Source organism: Anomaloglossus baeobatrachus, chromosome 8 (assembly GCF_048569485.1).
Source record: "Anomaloglossus baeobatrachus isolate aAnoBae1 chromosome 8, aAnoBae1.hap1, whole genome shotgun sequence".
Classification (NCBI taxonomy): domain Eukaryota; kingdom Metazoa; phylum Chordata; class Amphibia; order Anura; family Aromobatidae; genus Anomaloglossus; species Anomaloglossus baeobatrachus.
This window is the reverse complement of record NC_134360.1, coordinates 182,740,446-182,759,795: the sequence shown is the minus strand read 5'-3', so window position 1 is coordinate 182,759,795 and position 19,350 is coordinate 182,740,446. Positions and strand designations below refer to the sequence as shown.

Sequence of the window (19,350 nt, the reverse complement as noted above, 5' to 3'; positions counted from 1 at the left end):
GCAGCACAGGAGTTCCTCATTTTCGGGAGGGCATTGTCCTAGATAAAAAGGACTTGCATTGTGAAAACAATGGGTGATCCACTAGAGATCACAGGCTAATCCGGCTATTAAACGACTACTGATTGGTAAACGTTTATTGATCAGCAGTTGTTTAGTGCCCTCAGTCGGTCCATGTAAATGGACACTTACTGTAGGTTTCATTGCTTCAATAGCAGTGTATAGCTGAAGCTGCACTGTGATTAGCTGATATGGAGAACAAGGCCCGCTGTCCGGTTGGAGAGTGCTGATGAATCAGGCTCATTGGGACAGCCTAAAGGTCCAGTCACACTAAGCAAGTTACCAGCGATCCCAACAACGATAGGGATCACTGGTAAGTTGTTAGGAGGTTGCTGGTGAGATGTCACACTGCGACGCTCCAGCGATCCCACCAGCAACCTGACCTGGCAGGGATCGCTGGAGCGTCGCTACACGAGTTGCTGGTGAGCTCACCAGCAACCAGTGACCAGCCCCCAGCGCCGCGTGGAAGATGCTGCGCTTGGTAACTAAGGTAAATATCGGGTAACCAACCCGATATTTACCTTGGTTACCACCGCACGGAGCTACACGTGCAGAGAGCAGGGAGCAGCGCACACTTAGCGCTGGCTCCCTGCTCTCCTAGTTACAGCACACATCGGGTTAATTAACCCGATGTGTCCTGCAGCTACATGCGCACAGAGCAGGAGCCGGCACTGACAGTGAGAGCGGCAGAGGCTGGTAACAAAGGTAAATATCGGGTAACCAAGGACAGGGCTTCTTGGTTACCCGATGTTTACATTGGTTACCAGCCTCCGCAGAAGCCGGCTCCTGCTGCCTGCACATTTAGTTGTTGCTGTCTCGCTGTCACACACAGCGATCTGTGCTTCACAGCAGGACAGCAACAACTAAAAAATGGCCCAGGACATTCAGCAACAACCAACGACCTCACAGCAGGGGCCAGGTTGTTGCTGGATGTCACACACAGCAACATCGCTAGCAACGTCACAAAAGTTGTTCGTTAGCAGCGATGTTGCTAGCGATGTTGCTTAGTGTGACGGGGCCTTAAAACATGAATCCCTATCAGTTCTTGGTAGGAACCACATCAGCAAGATTTTGGGGGTTGAGTGGGCTCTTGCTGGGATTTTCAGCATGTCAGGTTATATCAGTGCTATACAATAATACAATAATGCTTCTAGGGTGAAAGGAGGACAAAGGTGTAAAAGCAAATGACCTACGTGGTTCTGAATATTGTAGGCACTTTGGGAACTTTGCTGTGTTTTTCCCTATCTAATAATAATAATATAATATTTATTCATTTATACAGCGCTATTAATTCCACAGCGCTTTACATACAATGGCAACACTGTCCCCATTGGGGCTCACAATCTAGGTTCCCTATCAGTATGTATTTGTGACATAAGTGAGGTAAGGTCATTACCTTCTGGTCTTTGTAGCTAATTACACCTTTTTCACAATGTCAGTATCTTGTAAAATGATATAGGACACTCCCTGCCCTGTGCAAGTATAATTTTCTTCCTTTTGTCCATTCCTAGCCATTTCTACCAGTACACAGCTTACATAAGAGCAGTATAATGTTATACAACACTGATTGCCAGCTTTTATGTAAAAAAATGTTCCTTTTATTCCAAATTTAAGGTCATTTAATGTATGTGTTGGGACCTCTAATCCCCATGTATTGATACCAAAGGCTGCAGAACCTGCCGTAGAGCTGGAAAAGAAATAGATTTCATAAAAGAAAAAAAAGTGCTTGGCCATCCACTTACTCTGGATCCAGTGTTTTCATTCCCAAGGGTCCCATTAATTTCTGCTCAACCACATCGAGAGCTTTCCATGCTTTGGAAACTGTGAAGAGCTCTGGAGCCTAAAACAGGACCATGCACAGGTGGTGGGTCAGCGAGCATGTGCGAACAGAGCAAAGTGAGGTCCCTGATAGAAGGGACATGTCATGTATGGGGCACCTGTCATCAAATTCTAGACATGTCATAGTGATATGTGATGATTGGTCGGAAAAGGTGACATCCTCACCAATTACGAAAAAGAAGGGGCAAAACATACAGCTGAGCTCTCCTCCACTAAAAAGATGACAATTATACTTTAAGGCATCTGAATATTTAAAAGGGTTTTCCACTTCTAGGACAACCTCAAAATAATAAAGCCTATACTGACCTCCCATACCAGCGGTGTTCCAGCGGTGCCACGGCTTGTAGTGCATGGACTTGTGATATCACGTGAGCCCCGTATCCAATCAGCACCGGCTTCAGACCAAACGAGCAATCAACAGGAAGTGAGAGCGTCCACAGCGCTCACTTCCTGTTGATTAACTCATTTGGTCCAAAGGCGGGGAGACAGCAGCCTGTGCTGATTGGACACAGGGCTCATGTGACGTCACCAGAGTCCCGTGAGTGCGAACTGTAGTATCTTTGGAATGGCGCTGGTACAGGAGGTGAGTATAGACGTTATTATTTTACCTAGGGAAAACGTGGATTTAGAAGGGGTTGTCCTAGTAGTGAACTATCCCTTTAAAGAGGACCTGTCACTGGATTTTGTTAATTTAAACTGATACCTCCTTCCATAGTGGCTGCACACTTTTTTTTCTTTCTGTGTTCCTCATTGGAATGGAGGAATGGAGGGCCACAGAATAAAAAGAAAAAACATTGGAGAATCAGTAGGGCGGCACACGCTGGAGGAAGTAGTCAGTATAAATTAAAAGAATCCAGTGAATAGTCCTCATTAAAAGGGTTTTTGATAAAGAACAATGATGCAAATTGACCAGATATGTCACCAATGTCTGATAACTTAATGTCTGACTAATTTTACCGCCACCTATCCTGAGCGCAGAAGGTCTGCACTATAATTCTCCCACAGTGCCTGGTCCACAGCGTCCTGTAATCATCCATTATCATCATGTCTGCCAGATCCATTTTTTTAACATGGGAGTCTATGGAGAACAGATCCGTTAATGGATTGCTATTTAGTCATCCGTTTTTCTTGCATTTGTAACGGATCTGTTTTTTCTTAGGGTACTTTCACACTTGCGTTCAGTGGAGTCTGTCACTATGGAGAATAGCACAGTCCGTTAACGCACTGCGCTATTCTCCATAGACTTGTATGGACGACGCACTGTAACGCAAGTGTCAGCGTTGCATCCGCTGGACGACGCAGCGTCGTTATTTTGACACTGCGTCGGGCGGAAGGAACGCAGCATGTAACGTTTTTTTGAGCAGCGGAATCCTTTGGATTTCACTGCGCATGCTCTCTCTGGCTCCCTCCACCCGTAACCAGGGTACACATCGGGTAACCAAGGAACCCTGGTTACGTGTGCCGGGAGCCCGACACTTCCCCGCTCGGCTCCGCCCCCTCCCACACTCCGTATGTATATACACACACACACACACAATCGCACACACAATCGCACACACACACACACACAAACACACACACACACACACTCACTCTCACACTCACTCACTTGTCCCCCAGCGATGCAGTCCCCGCGGCACTGACGTCCTCAGCCATGGCCCCGCTCGGCTCCACCCACTTCGCACTCCGCCCCCCGCACACATTGTCGGCGACCGAACGATCAGCTGATCACCCGGCGGCCGGCTACTGTGAGTGATCGGCTGATCGTTTACAATAGTCTGCCGACAATAAAACTAAAAAAAAAAAACAAAAAAAAAAAAAAACGGATTGCGTTGTTTTGCAGCATCCGTTGTGCCACTATATGCAACACATCCGTTGCATCCGTCACACAACGCAATGCAACGGATACCGTTTAACGCAAGTGTGAAAGTAGCCTTACTGGATCTGTTTCAAATGGAAGATAAATAGCGATATGTTAATGGATCCATTCTCCACAGACTCCCATGTTAAATAAATGAATCCATCAGAAATCATTTTGCCAACGAATCTCTGCAGGATCCGTTCTAATGGATGATTACAGGACATGTGAACTCAGCCTAACTTGTACATTGGCCTTTCTCTCTAGGATAGGTGCGGTACCTCTGTTTAGGCTCCCAAGTGTCACATATTAATGGAATAGGTAATCAATATGCCATAAATATTATTGGTGCAAATGGTTGTAGACTAAAGAAATGAATGTATCCACAAAATGGAAAAAGGCTGAGCCCTAATAAACACTCACCACCACCATGGCGATAGGGAAGTTTGGCCGGAGCTGGTAATCACACCAGGGACTAGATGCTCCACAGCTGTCTTTATAAATGCCACGCTTGTGAACCAGATCTGGACGTTGTTCGTTGGGATCAGAAGGATTCTTGGAGACGTAGAAGTGTTTTTCAAAGTGAGTTTGTATGTGCTGATTCCACTCACTGAAGGTAAGCAGCGCATCTTTCCCTGAATATATAAAATATAAAAATACAACATAGTACACTGTGTGCAGAATTATTAGGCAAATGAGTATTTTGATCACATGATACTTTTTATACATATTGTCCTACTCCAAGCTGTATAGGCTGAGAGCCAACTACCAATTAAGTAAATCATGTGATGTGCATCTCTGTAATGAGGAGGGGTGCGGTGTAATAACATCAACACCCTATATAAGGTGTGCTTAATTATTAGGCAACTTCCTTTCCTTTAGCAAAATGGGTCAGACGAGAGATTTGACGGGCTCTGAAAAGTCCAAAATTGTGAGATGTCTTGCAGAGGTATGCAGCAGTATTGAAATTGCCAAACTTTTGAGGCGTGATCACCGAACAATCAAGCGTTTCATGGCAAATAGCCAACAGGGTCGGAAGAAGCGTGTTGGGCAAAAAAGGCGCATAATAACTGCCCATGAATTGAGGAAAACCAAGCGTGAAGCTGCCAAGATGCCATTTGCCACCAGTTTGGCCATATTTCAGAGATGTAACGTTACTGGAGTATGAAAAGCACAAGGTGTGCCATACTCAGGGACATGGCCAAGGTAAGGAAGGCTGAAAAATGACCACCTTTGAACAAGAAACATAAGATAAAACATTAAGACTGGGCCAAGAAATATCTTAAGACTGATTTTTCAAAGGTTTTATGGACTGATGAAATGAGAGTGACTCTTGATGGGCCAGATGGATGGGCCAGAGGCTGGATCAGTAAAGGGCAGAGAGCTCCACTCCGACTCAGACGCCAGCAAGGTGGAGGTGGGGTACTGGTATGGGCCGGTATCATCAAAGATGAACTTGTGGGACCTTTTCGGGTTGAGGATGGAGTGAAGCTCAACTCCCAGACCTACTGCCAGTTTCTGGAAGACAACTTCTTCAAGCAGTGGTACAGGAAGAAGTCGGTATCGTTCAAGAAAAACATGATTTTCATGCAGGACAATGCTCCATCACATGCATCCAACTACTCCACAGCATGGCTGGCCAGTAAAGGTCTAAAAGATGAAAAAATAACGACATGGCCCCCTTGTTCACCTGATCTGAACCCCATAGAGAACCTGTGGTCCCTCATAAAATGTAAGATCTACAGGGAGGGAAAACAGTACACCTCTCGGACAGTGTCTGGGAGGCTGTGGTGGCTGCTGCACGCAATGTTGATCATAAACAGATCAAGCAACTGACAGAATCTATGGATGGTAGGCTGCTGAGTGTCATCATAAAGAAAGGTGGCTATATTGGTCACTAATTTTTTTGGGTTTTGTTTTTGCATGTCAGAAATGTTTATTTCTAAATTTTGTGCAGTTATATTGGTTTACCTGGTGAAAATAAACAAGTGAGATGGGAATAGATTTGTTTTTATTAAGTTGCCTAATCATTCTGCACAGTAATAGTTACCTGCAAAAACAGATATCCTCCTAAGATAACCAAATCTAAAAAAAAAAACCCACTCCAACTTCCAAAAATATTAAGCTTTGATATTTATGAGTCTTTTGAATTGATTGAGAACATAGTTGTTGATCAATAATAAAAAAATCCTCTGAAATACAACTTGCCTAATAATTCTGCACACGGTGTACAGTCAAAAGGCCCAATTGGTTATTTCATTTACCCCTTTTTTTGTTTAGTTTTTGGTGTTTTTCAAATGTTTTTATATATGCCTTAAGGCCGCTTTACACGCTACGACATCGCTAAAGCGACTACAGGTTAAAGCTAAAGCGATGTCGTTGGGGTCAAGGAATTTGTGACGCACATCCGGCCGCGTTTGCGATGTCGTTGCGTGTGACACCTATGAGCGATTTTGAATTGTCGCAAAAACGTTCAAAATCGCTCATCAGTGACATGGGGGTCCATTCCCAATTATCGTTGCTGCTGCAGGTACGATGTTGCTCGTCATTCCTGCGGCAGCACACATCGCTGCGTGTGACACCGCAGGAACGAGGGACCTCACCTTACCTGCGGCTGCCGGCAATGAGGAAGGAAGGAGGTGGGCGGGATGATACGTCCCGCTCATCTCCGCTCCTCTGCTTCTATTGGGCGGCCGCTTAGTGATGTTGCTGTGACGCCGAACGAACCGCCGCCTTAGAAAGGAGGCGGTTTGCCGGTCACAGCGACGTCGCTAGGCAGGTAAGTATGTGTGACAGGTCCGCGCGATTTTGTGCGCCACGGGCAGCGATTTGCCCATGACGCACAAACGATTGGGGCGGGTACGCTCGCTAGCGAGATTCGCAGCGTGTAAAGCAGCCTTAAGTCTTCTTTAAATTTGCACCATTTTTGAAGTCTATCTTACATGTGTTTGCCAGTTTTTTTTCCTATGTTGGTCATTGTCGGCGTGGCTTGGGGACGTCCAGATGTTTTCGGCTGATTCATTAATTGTGAATCAATGTACTCCAGTCCCACCTTCGGACTAATTATATGTATGGTTCAGTTTTTACTGCAGACTTTGGAAACTTTTTGCGAAACATGTGACATTTTATGCTACAAGTCACAAAAAAAAGATTAACGACATAAAGAGCATTTTTGATTTTGAGAAAAATTCATGAACTGCATGAACTATTTTGAAGAATTTGGAGCAAAAACGTCAATGAATACCACGAGACAAAGAAACAAAAGTGACTTAAAAAAAAAACCCCTGACAAATGATGAACTGATACCAAAGTGTGAAGAACTGGTGATGTGTGACATAAAGATGCAATAGATATAGGACAGCGTCCAATACTACCAACAATACATCTTCACTGCTGGTGTCTCCTGCCCAGAATTATTTGTCACTGCTAAAGCTGAGCGAGTACCTAACTATTTGTACTCGCTATACTGATAACGAATACTGTCTAATACTCGCGTATTCCGAATAGCGTGTGCAATGCAAGTCAATGGGGAAAAACTTGCAAAGTAATGAGTAACCCGAATTCTGCACTATTCGTACGAGTAGCAAATAGTACAGCATTAGGGTTACTCGTTACTTTGCGAGTTTTTGCCCATTGACTTGCATTGCACACGCTATTCGGCACGAATACGCAAGTATTAGACAGTACTCGTTACCAATATAGCGAGTATAAATAGTTCGGTACTCGTTCAACTATAGTCACAACCAGAATATTAACCCCTTCACGACTGGGTGATTTCGCTCTGTTTGTTTATTTTTTTTTTCGCCATTCTTCTTTCGAGAGACCTAACTTTATTTTTCAGCCAATATGGTCACGTGAGGGCTCATTTTTTGCGGAACGAGCTGTACTTTTTTAAATGAAACCATGAGTTTTACCATATAGTGTACTGGAAAATGGCAAAAAAAATTCCAAATGCGGAATACTTGCAAAAAAAAAAAAGTGTGATAGCACTATTGTTTTTGAGATATTTTATTCACTATATGGTACAACTGATGTGTGGGTGTGATGCCTGAGACCGGTGCGAGTTCGTAGACACCAAACATGAATAGGTTTACTTTTATCTAAGGGGTTAAAAAAAAATCAGACGTTTGTCCGAAAAAAGTGGTGTACGTTTTACGCCATATTCCGTGACCCATAGCGTTCTCAATATTCGGGATCTATGGCTCAGTGATGACTTATTTTTTGCGTCTCGAGCTGACGTTTTTAACGGTACCACTTTGACGCAGATGCTTCATTTTGATCGCCTGTCATTGCATTTAGCGCAAAATTTGTAGCGAACAAAAAACGTAATTTTGGCATTGGGAATTTTTTTGCTGCAACACCGTTTACCGATCAGAACAATTTTATTTTATATTTCGATAGATCGGGCATTTCTGAACGCGGCGATACCAAATATGTGTATATTTTTTATTTTTTTTTAACCCTTTAATTTTCAATGGGGCGAAAGGGGGGTGATTTGAACTTTTAGATTTTTGTATTTTTATTTTTTAAAACATTTTTTTTTAATTTTAGGTCCCCTAGGGGACTATATGGCTCAGAAGTCTGATCACTCTGCCATATCTGCTGATCACAGCTACACAGCTGTGAACAGCAGATATGCTCCTAACCTGTCTTACCCAGCTCTCGGCTGTGTGAGGCAGGAAGTGAGTCATGTGAGCTACAGGAGTCATCACATGACTCTATGCTACCATGGCAACCACCGGAAGTCACGTGATCCCGTCACGTGAATTCCGGTATCGGCCGTGAGTAAATGTTTACCGTTTTCGCCATTAGAATGGCGCTGTCACATATTGACAGCGCCATTTAAGGGGTTAAAAGGCATGGGCGGATAACGATTCCGCTCGTGCCTGGCAGGCACACGTCAGCTGTAAAAATCAGCTGATATGTGCGCCGATCGCTGCAAGCTGCTGGCAACAGACCGCAGGCATTAACACTATGACCACTAGGACGTAATGTTACTGCCCACGGTCGTTCAATCATCAATGGAGCCTATCTACAATACTACGCACAATCCATGGTCAGGGATGGCACTGATTCTTAAAGAAAGAAACCATAGGGATAGAAATCCATGTTATATATATGTTAAATGTTGATCTAGATCAGAAATACACCATGTATGATTGACCTGACACACTTTATGAGACAGAACTAGTCAAGTAATGCAATCTGTCATGTGACGTGTTATGCGGTAATGTCTTCTGCGGTTTCCCACCTTCTCTCCGGACGGTGACCCCTTTATATGGATATTCATTCTTCTCATGTAAGCCGCTCAGCCAGCGCACCGTGGACTTACTGAGGCCGACGATCTCCACAGCAGAGCCGTCCCTGAATCGGAGATTAAGAAGTGAGATGTCGCCACCTAGTGTTACAATACAGGCAGCACAGCCTAATGCTAAGATGCTAATTAAGATCTGCAGGAAAGAAACGAGTTCTTCACTCAGCCCTTTAAATTGTGCTGTGTATTTGTATAGAAAACGCAATGGGTAGGAAACACTTAGGAAAAAGTGCTCCTCATTTTGGTAACACCATTTTTGCTTGGTCCCCTGCTCTCCCTCCTTATTTTAATTTGTTTTTTACACCACTTCAGTCCCGAGGTGCCATCTTGTGCCCGTAGCTTCTGATTGACCAGAAGTCAGGAGTTATGATCCAATTTCCCAATATAAGTCTATGAGAGCCAAGAACGAGGCTCCCAAAGACTTGTATTGAGTTTTGATCTCCAGCGTGCTCCATGAAACACTGGAGCTGCCGGCAGGTCACAAGTTGCCAGAGACCGACAGCAACGGCAGCGATAGATGATGAAGATGCTGGAGGGAGAGCATATGACAGGGGGCAGGGACTTGGATTTAAAGAACCACTCCAGCAATTAAATAAAAAAAATAAAACAACGCTGGAGTGTTGCTGGAATATTCCTCTCCATTTCTGAACAAGGAGGAGATTGGCAGTCTGTATACATTGGTATTTCTAGGAATGTTCCTTCACTTAATTAACGGCTAGTGTGAATTCACTTTAAAGGGAATTTGTCAGCAGTTTTTGTTATCTAATCTGAGCGATGCATAATGTAGGGACAGAGACCCTGAAATCAGTGATGTGTCACTTACTTTACTGGGTGCAGCAGTTATGATAGAGTCACAGTTTTCTCTGCTGCAGATCTAGCAGAGCTCAGAATGCTAAGCTGTGTATAACCCCGCCCAAGCCACTGATTAGCAGCTTTCGGGTTACGGTTCCACTTGCGTATGACTCGTGCGAGTCTCTCATCGGTATCACCCAGCATGGCCTGATGCTCTGCAGACAAGAGCGCCTCAGCTCCATAGAAATACATGTCTGGAGAGTGTCAGGTCGTGCCGGGTGATGTGAGACTCACACGAGGCACTCACAAGTGTGACTCTGGCCTCATATTGAAACTACAGCCCAGTAAGTGACACATTGCTATAATCAGGCTCAATTCCCCTAAATCATGGTGCTCTCAGATTACATAGCAAAATACCGCCTATAAATATATGCAGGCATGTTTACATTCACTGACAGCAAGCAGAGATCTTGAAATTGATAACTGACACAAAAAACAAAATTAAGAAAGTTGTGTATTTATAGGAATAATTCTGAATGCTGTACACCACTTGCAGCATCTTGCTGAATGGAGCAGCATGGAGATGTTTCCTGAGAAAAGCACGGTCAGTAAGCGTCTCCTCTAACTGGAAAAACGTGTGTTATTCAATAAGAGTTCATAGAAGAAAATCACCTTGGTGTTGCTGGGATTCCCTTATTTCGGGCTTTTTCACTTTCCCCCATTTTGTCCATCCATGTCCCGCAGTTTAGTCGATTCCCTCCATACACAAAGCCAGTCACTGGGTCAACCCCGGCGTTGATGTTAAAACCTAAACAATGAAAACCGCATAAAGTACATGGTAGGATATATATATATTGTACAGATATTGTGGGTAGGATATATTCCGTATAGATATAGTGGAATAGACCTTGAATTCCACAGCTCACCTTCATCTCTCATGTTCCTGTCAATCTGGGGCCCTGCGTTCCTTTCTCTGAAGTTGATCCCTTGTGCGTGGCGCTGCAGGGCTTCCTGGATAACGTCATACAGAGGTTGGTCCTTAAGAAAAGAAAGAGAAAGGACATACTCCTGTTACTTTCTATGAAATCACTGGAAATACAAGATAGATATCATCAGAGACTAATAGAGTGCCGGTAACAACGAAGATCCGCTATGCTCCCTAATGTGTAAATAGGGAGCAACACTCAGGTCCACACACTCCTCAACAGGTCCTTGCACTCCTCTACAGGTCCACGCGCTCCTCTACAGGTCCACGCGCTCCTCTACAGGTCCCCGCGCTCCTCTACAGGTCACCGCGCTCCTCTACAGGTCACCGCGCTCCTCAACAGGTCACCGCGCTCCTCTACAGGTCCTCGCACTCCTCTACAGGTCCACACGCCCCTCCACAGGTCCAGGCGCCCCTCCACAGGTCCAGGCGCTCCTCCACAGGTCCAGGCGCTCCTCCACAGGTCCAGGCGCTCCTCCACAGGTCCACGCACTCCTCCACAGGTCCACGCGCTCCTCCACAGGTCCACGCGCTCCTCCACAGGTCCACGCACTCCTCCACAGGTCCACGCACTCCTCCACAGGTCTACACAGTCCTCTACAGGTCCACACAGTCCTCTACAGGTCCACACAGTCCTCTACAGGTCCACACGCTCCTCAACAGGTCCACACGCTCCTCAACAGGTCCAGACAGTCCTCTATAGGTGCATACACTCCTCTACAGGTTCATGCGCTTCTCTACAGGTCCACACGCTCCTCTACAGGTCTACACGCTCCTCTACAGGTCCACACAGTCTTCTACAGATCCACACAGTCCTCTACAGGTCCATACGCTCCTCTACAGGACCATACGCTCCTCTACAGGTCCACACGCTCCTTTACAGATCCACATGCCCCTCAACATGGCCACACGCTCCTCAACAGGTCCACACAGTCCTCTATAGGTGCATACGCTCCTCTACAGGTCCACACGCTCCTTTAGAGGTCCACACGCTCCTCTACAGGTCCATACGCTCCTCTACAGGTCCATACGCTCCTCTACAAGTCCACACGCTCCTTTACAGATCCACACAGTCCTCTACAGGTCCACACGCTCCTTTATAGATCCACACAGTCTTCTACAGATCCACACAGTCCTCTACAGGTCCACACGCTCTTTTACATGTCCACACAGTCTTGTACAGATCCACACAGTCCTCGACAGGTCCATACGCTCCTCTACAGATCCACACAGTCCTATACAGGTCCATACACTCCTATACAGGTCCACATGCTCCTTTACAGATCTACACAATCTTCTACAGATCCACACAGTCCTCTACAGGTCCACACACTCTTTTACATGTCCACACAGTTTTGTACAGATCCACACAGTCCTCTACAGGTCCATACGCTCCTCTACAGGTCTACATGCTCCTTTACAGGTCCACACAGTCTTCTACAGGTCCATACGCTCCTCTACAGGTCCATAAGCTCCTCTACAGGTCCATACGCTCCTCTACAGGTCCATACGCTCCTCTACACTTTGTTTTTATTTTAAAATTATTCTATTATTCTGTTTTTGTCTCTTTCCACTCTTGTGCCTTTAATATGTCTTGAATAGGTCTAAAGGGACTATACTGTCACTTGAGCAAGACAAAAGAGGGCAGAATGTTTGTTTTACCTGAAGCTTTCAAACCTCCTTCGACTATACTTTTACTTAATGAAAGTGTTGAAGTTACATCAGGAAAAGCAGAGATGACTCCTCTGGTTCTTACAAAAAAATAGAACCTATACTGTAAAAGACAACCCCTGTAATAGCGAGGGTAGGTTGATACATCCCACCCTATGAGGTAATTAGAGTAGATGCTCTTTATCTGTCTCATCTGCTTTTTAAAACATCAGGAAAATCCTGAGATTTGGGAACTTGCAGTATGGATGTGATTTATAGTACATGTGCAAGCTGACACAATCGGATTGCAGCAGGGGTGCTAAATTTCGGCTGTATATATACAACAGAATTTTTGCATTGTTAGGCTAAGTTTACATGTCATGTAGTCATCTGCTAGAATGGATCTTGCATAGATCCGTTGGGAAACTGATCCAGTTTTTTAACATGGGAGACTATGGACAATGGATCAGTAACCGTATTGCTATTTATCTTCCACTAGAAGGTGGCCCGATTCTACGCATCCGGTATTCTAGAATTTACATATTGTGTAGTTCATGTATGATTTTTGTTTTATATATATATATATATATATATATATATACACCGTATATATATATATATAGATGTTGTTGTGTGTAGTGTACCAAGTGTTTGTGTAGGCGCTGTACATGTTCTGGGTGTTGTCTGGGTGTGGCGGGGGGTGAGAGCGGTGTTGTATGTGTGTTGCGTTGTTTGTGGAGCGCTGTGTGTCTGTAGCGTTGTGTGTGTGTGTTGCGCGGTTTGTGTGGGTGTGGTGTGTTTTGGGGAGGTATGTTTTGTGCAATGTGTGTGTTGTGCGGTATGTGCGTATATTTATGTATGCCGCGGTGTTTGTGTGTTGGGTGTTGTGTGTGTGCGGCGTTGTCTGTGTGTGTGGGTGTCTGTGTATGGCGGTGTTTGTGGTTCCCAGTGTGTGTGTGGTGTGTTGTGTGTGTGTGTTGGGGGGAGGTGTGCACCTCCCATCGTGCTCCATCCCCCATGCTGCGCACCCCCCATCGTGCCCCATCCCCCATGCTGCGCACCCCCCATCGTGCTCCATCCCCCATGCTGCCCACCCCCCATCATGCTCCATCCCCTATGCTGCGCATTCCCCATCGTGCTCCATCCCCGATGCTGCGCACCCCCCATCGTGCTCCATCCCCCATGCTGCGCACTCCCCATCGTGCTCCATCCCCCATGCTGCGCACTCCCCATCGTGCTCCATCCTCCATGCTGCGCACTCCCCATCGTGTTCCATCCCCCATGCTGCGCACTCCCCATCGTGCTCCATCCCCCATGCTGCGCACTCCCCATCGTGCTACATCCCCCATGCTGCGCACCCCCCATCGTGCTACATCCCCCATGCTATAATAGTTCTCCTATTATATTCAGAGAGGAGTATAATAGGAGGAATATAATAGGAGGAGTAGTCCTGGGGGGAGAGGAGTATAATGCCGGCTCCCTGCACATGTGTACCGGGAGCCGGTGTACGCTGATAACTATGATACACATCGGGTAACTAAGGGACCTTAGTTACCCGATGTGTATAATGGTTACCAGCGTTCACCGGCTCCGTCAAGATCCCAGCATCGCAAGGTTATGTCTGGCGCTGCTGGGATCGTGACGGAGCCGGTGTACACTGGTAACTATGATACACATCGGGTAACTAAGGGACCTTAGTTACCCGATGTGTATAATGGTTACCAGCGTTCACCGGCTCCGTCACGATCCCAGCAGCGCAAGGTTATGTCTGGCGATGCGTGCAGAGGGCCGGGGCGAGCGGCCAATCCATGCGGAGGGCGGGGCCAGGCCGAGGCGAGCGACCAATCCGTGGGGGGGGCGGAGGCGAGGCGAGCGGCCAATCCGTGCGGGGGGGCGGGGCCATAGCGAGCCCAGCGGCCAATCAGCTTTGTGTCACCGTAAGGACACAATTTTGGAGCAAGACAGACAGACAGACAGACAGACAGACAGACAGAATAAGGCAATTATATATATAGATTTGTAACGGATCCGGTAAGAAAACAACAGTTCCGTTACAAATGCAAGTACAAAGGGTGGCTAAATAGCAATCCATTAACTGACCCGTTGTCCATAGACTCCACATGTTAAAAACGGATCCGTCCTACATCCTTTATTTAACCACGGACAAAAAAGTTGTATAAGCTGAACTTTTTTGCAAATGGATCTGTAACGGATCCTTGATAATGGATCACTACATGACATGCGAACCCAGCCTTAAAGGGAACCTGTGGGTCTATCTGTGAGGGCAGTATATGGCAGTGTCAGGTACAGATTGCAGCCCCTGTATTTTCTTCCATCGGCTTGTATATTCCGCCTAAACCACCAGTATATTTGTTTGCAGCGAGCTGACAGCGCCGGGGGTCTGATGTATTCATGAGATGCGGGCTCTGCCAGTCATCCTGCCACTGATTAACAGTTTACTCCTTATTACTGTGCATAGGAAAAAAACTATAAGTCAGTGGCAGGAGGGTGGAGAGAGCACAGCTCATAGGGATTAAGCCAGATTGAGCGTTCAGACTGAGAGATCAGCCAGAAATCATGAGCTGACTTAGGAACACAAACAGTGCTGTATCACCCTACCTGGACATACAGAGCCGAATAGCTTTTGCAGCGTGCTGTAAACCGACTGCTCGTCTGATTATAGCTGAATATAAAATCAAGTGTGTAAGCAATAATACAAAATACATACCACTTGTCCAGGTGGTAAATGAGAGGAATCATCCTTGGGGTACATCCTGGAGACTGGACACTTTAGTATCGCTATGCCATTGGGCACAATGTTGCAGTAATCTTGTATACACTGCAGCCACCACCACACTGCATCCCGGCAGTTATACCTGGCGTAGGTGCCCTGGCCAAGAAGGTTGGGGATCAGCCCATGTCTCAGAGTGCCGGCAAATGCAAGAATAATGTTCCTGCGGATACAACAGTTACACTTACTAATAGGATCCAAACCTGAAAATGCATTCACACGACATACAGTAAGGTTCTGTTCACACTGCGCTTCTGCAGGGGGTCTGAGGATGCAGATGAACCTCTGATACAGCCAGCTATTGCATTTACACAAACAATTTAAATTAATTCCATTTGTGTTTTTTTTCTGAAAGCGTCCGTCTTTTCAGACCGGCACAGCAATGTAGCTCCTCAGTTTTGTGCCATTCTGCAAGACGGACACTTTAAGAAAAAAACACAAACAGAATTTATTTGAACTGCAATACTGTCACTGCAGTATATGGCCCTGTCGGGGGTTTGTCTGAATCCCGTTGTAGGGGTATCCCCCGAAAGGCTCTGTAGAAATACAGTGTGAACAGGACCAAAGGCACCACTATATAATGGGACCGTACATAATGAAACTAACGTAAGTTCACATGTCTAGTAATCATCCGTGATAACGGATCCTGCAGAGATCAGTTAGGAAGAAGTTCTGCAAACACAACTTTTGTCTATTTTTATATAACTGATGTGTGCCGGATCCGTTTTTTTAACATGTGGAGTCGATGGAGAACAGATCCATTAATGGATTGCTATTTAGCCATCCATTTTTCTTGCAATTGTAATGGATCCGTTGCTTTTTTTCAGGATCCGTTACTAATGGAATATAAATAGCGATACCTTAACGTCTCCATTCTCCATAGATTCCTGCAGATATCAGTTGTTTAACAACGGACAAAAAAGTTGTGTTTGCAGAACTTTTTTCCCCAATGGATCTCTGCAGGATCCGTTCTAAGGCCATGTGTCCACAGGAGAAAGTTACTGCGGAATTTGCTGCAGATAACCCACAGATTTTCTAGATTTTCCAGATAAATCCGCGGGTTTACGCAAGTACAGACACTCCCCATGTTATCCTGTGGGATTTGGGGAGTGCTGTATCAATGCTGTGGTATTTGTGGCTGCGGAAAATGCTGCGGATTTCCCGCAGCCGTACATAACTGCATGTCAATTATTCATGCAGAAATATCTGTGGATGTCCAGCCTTTCCACTATGGAGATACAGGGCGGGAAATCCGCAGGAATTTAGCATGAAATCGGCACTATTTCCGCAGGTTTCCCGCAACAATTCAGCAGAAATACTGCAGTAATGGATAGCTGCGGATTCCGGGTAGTTGCTGCGTGAAGCTGCGGAACTAGCTGCAGAAAGGTCCGCAGGTACATTCTCCCGTGGGCACATGACCTAAGGGATGATTACTGGACATTTTCTTAACCAGCTTTGCGGAGTTTTATAATCTGCAGTATGTCAATTCTTTGTGTGGATTTTCTTACAGCCTTCACTCTTGCAATGCACAGGATGATATTCACACCAAAATCAGTAAAAAAATCTACATGTTGAATGAGCAGATTTTGATACGAAAATACAGAAGATTCCCAGCAAATACACAAAGGAAAATTCTGCACAGAATCCACTTGTGCACTTGGACTAAAGCGGGCTTTACACGCTACGATATCGTTAATGAATTATCGTCGGGGTCACGGTGTTTGTGACGCACATCCGGCTTCAATAACGATATCGCAGCGTGCAACACTTAAGAGCGATCTTAAACGATCGCAAAAGAGGGCAAAATCGTTTGCCGCGGAGAGGTCTTCCTAAAACAAAAAATCGTTTTCAGGATGTTAGCGATGTTGTTCCTCGTTCCTGCGGCAGCACACATGGCCGTGTGTGACACCACAGGAGCGACAAACATCTCCTACCTGCCTCCACCGGCAATGCGGAAGGAAGGAGGTGGGCGGGATGTTTACGTCCCACTCATCTCCGCTCCTCCGCTTCTATTGGCCGCCTGCCGTGTGACGTCGCTGTGACGCCGCATGACCCGCCCCCTTAGGAAGGAGGCGGTTTGCCAGCCAGAGCGACGTCGCAGGGCAGGTAAGTGCATGTGACGGGGTAAGCGAGGTTGTGCGCGACGGGCAGCGATATGCCCGTGTCGCACAACCAACGGGGGCGGGTACGATCGCCTGCGATCTTGCTAGTGAGATGGCAGCGTAGAAAGCTCGCTTTAGGGCTCATGCACACAACTGATTTTAATGTCCGAGTGCTAACCGTGGTTTTCATGGATAGCACGCAGCCCCATGTTATTCTATGGGGCAGTGCACGTCTGATTTATTTCCTTGGACCAAGTGATCTGCGGAAACAATACACTGACATTTCTGACTTTGATCTGAGTTTTGGTTCAAAATCGGCAATGCAAGTCTACAGGTCCGTGGAAAAGATTGGACCACATCCGAGTCCGATTTTCACGGACTAACATAATGTAGGAAATGGAGAACCTTTTTGTGTTTTCTCTCCACCTCAGAGAGAAACTGATCCCACTCTGACCAGTCTGATCAGAACAATCGGATTGTTCTTCTCTGATGGAGAGAAAACGGCCCAGTGCATCCCCTGACCGTGACGGTGAACGGACAGCCAAGTACCACCATGCTGCATCTGATCAGAATACTGCAAGAGTCTAAAATGATTCATATAGAAAAGAACTGTAGGCGGCCTGAATTACAGATTGGGCTAAGCAGAAAAATATTACATTTTAGAGAAGTTACTGAATGTAATATCACAGAATATTCTTGCCCAATTACATGATTTTGTTTGTTGTTTCATTAGTTCATACACAGCATACATGAGACGCGTGACACGGCTGGCAGTGCGAGGCAGCGCCACATACAAGCTGATCAATAATGCAACATTGACAATAGAAATAGAAAGCCCATTATAAGACGCTGTTCTCCCACCTCGCCTCAATGTGTCGTCCGGTGATGAGAAGCAAACCTCGCAAGGATATAAAAGTGTCTCTGCCCCAACAGCGGAAAATTCCAGAGGAAAAATGAGGAAGACCTACAAGAAAAACAGGAAATCAAGGTCACAAACCCTGAACTTTTCATTAACATGTATTTGCATCGATTAATTCAGTGCCCAAATACTGCTTCAAGTAAAACATAAAACAGGATACTGTATGGAAAGCAATCCCTTATGTCCTATATGAAACACTCTGTGTATATGGGTATGAGGTCTTTGAAATTCAAGGACACCTTTATATCTTCTATCTGTTGCTGCATTCCTGAACACTTCAGGTTTTCATTCATATGCTGACTGTTGATATAGTCATGGACTGGGCAGCATATGTATGATTTCAGCCAGGTATGTTTAATTCTGAAATGCTGCGACGTTTCAGAGAAAAGCATACTGTAAAAGCCAGTAAGGGACTGAGCCACACAGTAGACTAGTCAGGCAGGCTGATCTCGGGGCTTTCTCAACACCCACGAACACTAGCGACTGACAAGTCTCTCTCTATGCACACAAGAAGACACCGGTCACTCCAGGGCAGTGTCTGGGGAGAAGCCACAGGGGACCGGCCTGTCCGAATATTCTCCCGTGCGGCTTGGTCATCATGTGGCTTGGTCGCTGACACGCATGATATAGTCAGTGCCTGATACATGTCGCCCTTGGATTGGGCACCATATATCAGCTGTCAGGTTTCCTTTAAATCAGTGCTACTCAACAAAAACCAACATGAGGTGCTAACCCACTGGCGGGCATAGACAAGCTCAGAACACGTAGACCTATTACATAGGGGTGATCTTATTACAATGTATAAATATATGATGAATCAGTACAGAGATTTGTATAATGGTCTTTTTACACTAAAGCGGGCTTTACACGCTGCGAGATCGCTTGCGATGTCGCGAGCGATAGCACCCGCCCACGTCGGTGCCGTAGCGAACATTATTGCTACGGCAGCGTCACACGCAAATTAACTGTTCACTGACGTCATTGTGGTCACCGAACAATCTCTCCTTTAAGGGGGGAGGTTTGTGCGGCGTCACAACGGCGTC

The 19,350-nt window shown here is 45.9% G+C and overlaps 1 protein-coding gene across 5 annotated transcripts in view; it reads right to left on the bottom strand.

The window, feature by feature from the left end:
* AGL (amylo-alpha-1,6-glucosidase and 4-alpha-glucanotransferase) overlaps positions 1-19,350 on the bottom strand; it is a 209,283-nt gene that overhangs the window by 10,334 nt on the left and 179,599 nt on the right. For all 5 annotated transcript variants that reach the window (XM_075322279.1, XM_075322281.1, XM_075322277.1 and 2 more), the window contains 7 exons: positions 18,250-18,352; positions 15,224-15,449; positions 10,787-10,898; positions 10,533-10,668; positions 9,006-9,118; positions 4,178-4,389; positions 1,800-1,897 (listed from right to left, as the gene is read on the bottom strand). In XM_075322279.1, the coding sequence (XP_075178394.1) occupies positions 1,800-1,897; positions 4,178-4,389; positions 9,006-9,118; positions 10,533-10,668; positions 10,787-10,898; positions 15,224-15,449; positions 18,250-18,352 (1,000 nt within the window). The remainder of the gene's footprint in view (positions 1-1,799; positions 1,898-4,177; positions 4,390-9,005; positions 9,119-10,532; positions 10,669-10,786; positions 10,899-15,223; positions 15,450-18,249; positions 18,353-19,350) is intronic.